The following is a 6,165-nucleotide window of genomic DNA, read 5'->3' on the forward strand; positions in this document are numbered from 1 at the left end:
CATTTTTTTGGTTGATTTTTCTTTGTTAAATGGCATTTAAATATATAAAATAAATATCAAAAATATAAATCTTTTTTATACTATGGTTGCAAATATCAAAAAAAAAATTATGAATATTTCTATATGTGACACGGCAGCAGAGTTAAGGTAGGGTTTTTCAAAATTTTGACATGCCGAGCTCAAAAGGTTCGCCATCACTGCTATACAGTGTATCACTTGGTAAATCTCATTTCTCTAAGACTTTTGACTTTTATGCTTTTATTGGCTTCTTGCCAGTTTCAAGTCTCCATAGTTGAGTTTAAAAGAAAGCAAAAATTCATGAAAAATCATTATGACCAGATTAGTTATGAAATTATAGACACTCCAGGAAACAGTAAAGTTTCTTACCATCCTTGTTCATCCTACATGGCCCTGACCATATGACCTGGATCCAAAAGGACACCTATTACTAGCTGGACTAATTCTGTCTCCTGGGAATCTAGAGATCCTGGTTCATCACCACTAGAACCTTACCTGAAGGTATAGGGTTGGGTGGGGTACATCTCCTGCTATGCAGAAACACAGCAGGTCTGACTGTCATCTGTGAAAAGGTCTGCTTGCAAAGTTGGTGTCTGGGAACATGGATTTGGAGAGGGTTCCCACCATTCCCTAACTGGTAAGAGTGGCTCACTGCGCCAAACTATACAAACAATATAGTTTATGCTGAACACCTGCTTTCCTCCTGAGAGTCTAGAATTTTAAAATGTACCAGGCAGTGGATGCCTACCTAACCAGTACTCAATAAAAAATTCTAGGCACTAGGTCTCTAAGGAGCTTCGTTGGCTAACAATATGTCACAAGTTATTACTGAGGGAATGTGGTGCATCCTGTGTGACTCTACCTGGAAAGGACTGTTGTAAGCCTGTATCTGACTTCCTCTGGACCTCACCCATACCCCTTTGCTTGTGCTGTTTCTGCTTCTCATACTTGCTTTTGTAGTTAAGTCACAGCCATGAATATACCAATAACTATATTATGAGTGCCATGATTCTCCTACCAGATTATTGAAACCGTGGATGGTCTTGAGGTCCTCCAACACAGCTGGAATGGAGGGCAGAGGGATAATGTTGAGAAGATAAGTACTTAGTTCCCAATGGCTTTTAGTTTCTAGTTCCAATGACTCATAAGTTTTCTGAGATACCCTTACAATTAATTATTCCTTTTCCCTTAAACTAGCTGGAGCAGGACTAAGACATTACCACGGTGAGAAAAGTAATAAAATAAGTGTAATCTCTTACCTTGGTATCACCAAGAAAGACAAATAAAATTACCCAATTATAAATCTGTTTTTAAAATAAATTCGAAACCACTAAGGCCATTAATCAGCTCTGAAATTCAAAGTGCTTTAGCCATTTTGTTTTATATAATGTACTAGAGGCCAGGAGCATGAAATTTGTGCATTTGGGGGGGGGGGTCCCTCAGCCCGGCCTGATCCCTCTCACAGTCCGGGAGCCCTCAGGGGATGTCCGACTGACAGCTTAGGCCTGCTCCCCAGGGAATGGGCCTAAACCAGTGATGGCGAACCTTTGAGCTCGGCGGGTCAGCATTTTGAAAAACCCTAACTTAACTCTGGTGCCGTGTCACATATAGAATTTTTTTGATATTTGCAACCATAGTAAAACAAAGACTTATATTTTTGATATTTATTTTATATATTTAAATGCCATTTAACAAAGAAAAATCAACCAAAAAAATGAGTTCATGTGTCACCTCTGACACGTGTGTCATAGGTTCACAATCATTGGCCTAAACTGTCAGTCAGACATCCTTAGCGCTGCCGTGAGGCAAGAGAGGCTCCCACCGCCGCTGCACTTGCCAGCCATAAGCCCAGCTTCTGGCTGAGTGGCGCTCCCCCTGTGGGAGTGCACTGACCACCAGGGGGCAGCTCCTGCATTGTGTGTCTGCCCCCGGTGGTCAGTGAGCATTATAGCAACTGGTCGTTCCACCGTTCTGTAGATTTGCATATCAGTCTTTTATTATATAGGATAAGTAATATGTCAATTCATTTATGATATTGGCTTTAATCATTTTTAAACCTAAATATGTTCGGTTACTAATAACATGCCAATAAATAAAAATCTCTGGTGTTCTCAGCATTCCTACATAATTGAGAGCGCTAATGGTCATTTTGCTTTCTTGGAAAAAGAGACAATAAATTTATATGGATCATAAATCTCTTTCCTAGAAGAATAACAGCTGTCTCCTTTAATCCCACCTATGATGGTTTGTTAAGAGAATTTTTACTTAGCTAATGCAACAGTCCATTAATGACTTAAACAGAAATGTACTAGAGGTTTTAAAAATAAGCCATCTAAAATCAGCAAAAACACTACTGTTGGCATTAAAGTCTTCTTCACATAATTTAGGGAGTGAGGAGAGGAGTAAAGGGCAGTGTTTGCAATGAGGAATAAACCAACTTCACTTAGGTTGCCTAGAACACTCTCATTCTTAAAAATACAACTTTCTGAAAAAACCTAATGCCTAATTATTGAGGATTTGTTAACAATCTAAATGCAATTTCAGCTAATCTCTTTTATAGAGAGATTTAATCTCATTTAAAAAATTACCTTGGCTTCCCATTCCAGTTCTAAAACAGGCTTTCCAATGGCAAGTTTCAGCCACCATTAGGATGTCAGGACTAAAGAGGTCCTAAAATGTAATCCAACATCTTCCATTTGAAAATGAGGAAGCTGTCCATGCAGGCCCAAACAGGGAGTGAAGAGAAGGAAAAGACAGGAGACCGTGTGCTGGGCTCCTCAGAGTCATTCCTTTGTGCCACCCTTCCTCTAAGAGCAGTGGCACTGGTGCCTGGAATCTACATGAAATGAGTTCCCAGAGATCCAGGTCAGGGAAGAAGTCAATCCAACTGAGCAAATGAGAACCTACACTCCAGTTACTCTTACTGATGGCACTTACGTAAGGCACTGTGTTCAGAGCTTTGAGAGATGACCCAGTCGGCCTTCCTTACAATCTTAGGAGGAGGCATTAACTCCTTTTTAACGATGAAAAACCTACGGTTCAGGAAGACCATCTGGATTAGATGCACACGGTCATACAGACAATAATGGATCTAAGCTTGCAGCTCCAGCAGGTTGATTCCAGAAGGTTGTGCTTTAAATCATCTCTAACTTCAGGAAATCATTCCAAAGTGTTAACTGTTCTTACATGGTGAATGGTTCAGTTTATCAATGAAATTCAGCTGTCTCCCCAGATGTTGTGGGGCAGCTGACCAAAAACATTCACCATGAAGGTAGGCCATAAACATAAGAAGCTGTGGAAAGCACAGAAAGTGTTAGCCAGTGCTAAGTGACGGGGGAAGGAAGGTCCTCATAGTTCAAAAAGGAGAGTTGAAAAGTCAATTATTGAAAATAAGAGTTTATCACTACCATCTAACAGGACAGAGGGTGCTAACAGTAGAACACAGCTATGGTGGAGTGGACATCAAACTCCACTCCAGCTAGGGTGAATAACCACCCAGAGCTTTTGCTCTGGGTCTCTGCTTACTAAGCAATTTTCTAACAAATGAATCTGAGAAGCATAGGTCCAGAGAGAGGATACAGTAAAAGGGATATTGAGAAAAACTGACATTCTGGGTCTAATTTGATTTTAGCTGATTTTGTACTGTTCAAGCAGTTTTCTCCAGACTGGAAGGCCCAAGAGATCAGACACTGAAGCAGAATGCTGCTGCCAAGAAATGCAGGCCACAAAGTGCCTCCACCCAAGGCCTCCTTAATCCATTTAACTTACAGGGTCCCTGCATCCACCCCCACCTCGTGCATCTTAAGAGATGAATGGAGAGATAGGAATGCAGTCCTGAGGGTAGTATGGTCATGTCAAGTTCAGACCTGGAAGAGGGACAGCCTGGGCATAAAAATCTTACATTCTCCTACTTCCAAATAATGATGTCTTTTTAAAATGAATTTAAGGAAGGTGGAAGAAAGTGATGTTGTAGCATAAAACAGAAGAACACTTAGGCAGGGAGACTGTAACAGTGCCATGGCATGTCTGCCGAGGATGGATCATGACTCCCTGCCTTCATTCTGTCATTATTTCATTCATTCAATCCTCTTTCAAGGTTCTTCTATGTAGTAGCCTCTGAGCTTGATATGGAGAATGAAAATAGAGGAAGACAGTCCCTATACTAAAGCAACATGGACTTTAGCAAATAAATAAAACTGACTATCCCTTTATTTACAAATCATAAAAAATCACTTCCACTTAAGAGGAATATACAAATTACATCACATTTAATGCCATTGATCTTATGGTATACTTTCATTCTATTTACCATTAAAAAAAGAATAAAAGTGCTGCCAATGAACTCTAAACAAGCCATCACTTGTCCTGACTTCAGAGATGTTATAGTTGAGAAACCATGTCTACGGGAATGGACAAAAAGTGGGGAAGTCAGGGAACACCCCCTAAAGAGACTGACTTTGGGCTGGCATGGTATTGTGGACAGAGGATGCCAAGTCAGCTGCAGTGCCACAAAGCAGAGGGATCAGAGCAGCACAGTACTGGAGAACGCACAGTAAGAGGTAAAGAAGGATTGGCAGGAAAGGCAGAAAAGGCAGAAGAAAAAAGGCTGCATGTGTCAGTTCCCTGTGGGTGTCCAAGAACCGATGAAGGGCTGTTTGAGCAGGGAGGGGTCCAAATGGACCTGCTTTTCAGAATGCTCATTCTTGCAGCCACATGTAGGAAAGGTGAGAGAGGAGATGGAGGCGGAAAGGCTGGGAAAGGGCCGTGGTCATAGATCAAGGGAGGGAGAGGTGCTGAAGGAGGAAGGAATACTAGGCATTTAGGAGACACTTACCACACGATTCCTAGGTTGCCAGCTGGGGACCCAGATTGACAGAGGGTTTATCCTTCACAAAATAGGTGATGAGGAGAGGAGGCAGGCAGGAAAGGAAAGATGGTGACTTTTGATTTGGACATAACAATACTGAGGGGTCTTGTGGGATTGCTAGATGGGGTGTGTACCAGGCTGAGGGAAATATGCTGGGGAACACATGCTTATAGTGCCAAAATGGGGGTGACATCCCCTTGTCAAAGGTCTGGGTGACCCAAGTACCTGTCTCACAGGTAAAAAGAGCAAACACTGAGCACATATTGTGTGCACAAGATGATCCTATTGCCTCGGGTCGACACTCTTCTGATATCATAGGTATGACTATTGTCAATTTACAGGAAATTACAGTGGGGCCTTGACTTACGAGTTTAATTCGTTCCGAGACCGATCATTAAGGAGCTCGTTAAGGAGCTCGTTAACTCAAATTACTCTGTCAACTCAATGCAAAAAATCGGCGAGAGACCGCTGGTATCTCAAAAAACTCGTTAGTCGGGACACTCGTAAGCCAAGGCCCCGCTGTATAACACAGGAGATTACCTGACTATAAACCTAACTAAGGGCAGACAAGGGCCTAAGCCCAGTCTCAGAGCCCTGATTGGCAAACTGGAGACAGGATGATCCCCTGCAGCTAGGACTGACCACAGGATAGCATCGTTAGTCAACCCAGAAATTATGCACTGACCTGTCACTATTCCACCTCTGATACTTCTTGAGCATCTACTCCCCCAGACTAGAGAGAAAAGATAAGGTAAGACAATACTAGCTTCTGTAATTCTTTTCTGAAATGATCTGATCAAAGAATAACTCTATTCTTTGATCAGATCAAAGGTCTGGACTACAGCAAAGGTCTTGAAAGCAGATGTTCAAGGAAGTTGTGACGATGGCCGAGTTGTGAGCAGGGGTTTCCTGCCTGCCTCCTCCTTAACAAGGACCTTTCTCCCATTTCACAGAAAATGCATGCCAACCCACCGTCGAAATTTGCCCACCCAGCATGAAAGAGCTCATCCAGGGCACCAGATAGGGGCACAAGCAGACACTAGGGCAGTGATGGCGAACCTATGACACGCGTGTCAGAGGTAACACGAGAACTCATTTTTTGATTTTTCTTTGTTAAATGGCATTTAAATATATAAAATAAATATCAAAAATATAAGTCTTTGTTTTACTATGGTTGCAAATATCAAAAAATTTCTATATGTGACATGGCACCAGAGTTAAGTTAGGGTTTTTCAAAATGCTGACACGCCGAGCTCAAAAGGTTCGCCATCACTGATCTA

The 6,165-nt window shown here is 41.9% G+C and overlaps 1 protein-coding gene across 3 annotated transcripts in view; it reads right to left on the minus strand.

The window, feature by feature from the left end:
• Positions 1-6,165, minus strand: part of CCNY (cyclin Y) — a 123,748-nt gene that overhangs the window by 87,034 nt on the left and 30,549 nt on the right. Inside the window, exon 1 of one of the 3 annotated variants that reach the window (XM_014529990.1) lies at positions 2,956-3,050. The exons of 1 other annotated variant lie outside the window; for it this stretch is intronic. In XM_014529990.1, coding sequence (XP_014385476.1) covers positions 2,956-3,025 — 70 coding nt within the window. In that variant the 5' untranslated portion in view covers positions 3,026-3,050. Of the gene's footprint in view, positions 1-2,606; positions 2,855-2,955; positions 3,051-6,165 lie in introns of those variants that run through there. One more of the 3 variants, XM_014529991.1, reaches the window with a different exon arrangement.

This window comes from Myotis brandtii, unplaced genomic scaffold (genome assembly GCF_000412655.1).
Source record: "Myotis brandtii unplaced genomic scaffold, ASM41265v1 scaffold703, whole genome shotgun sequence".
NCBI lineage: Eukaryota > Metazoa > Chordata > Mammalia > Chiroptera > Vespertilionidae > Myotis > Myotis brandtii.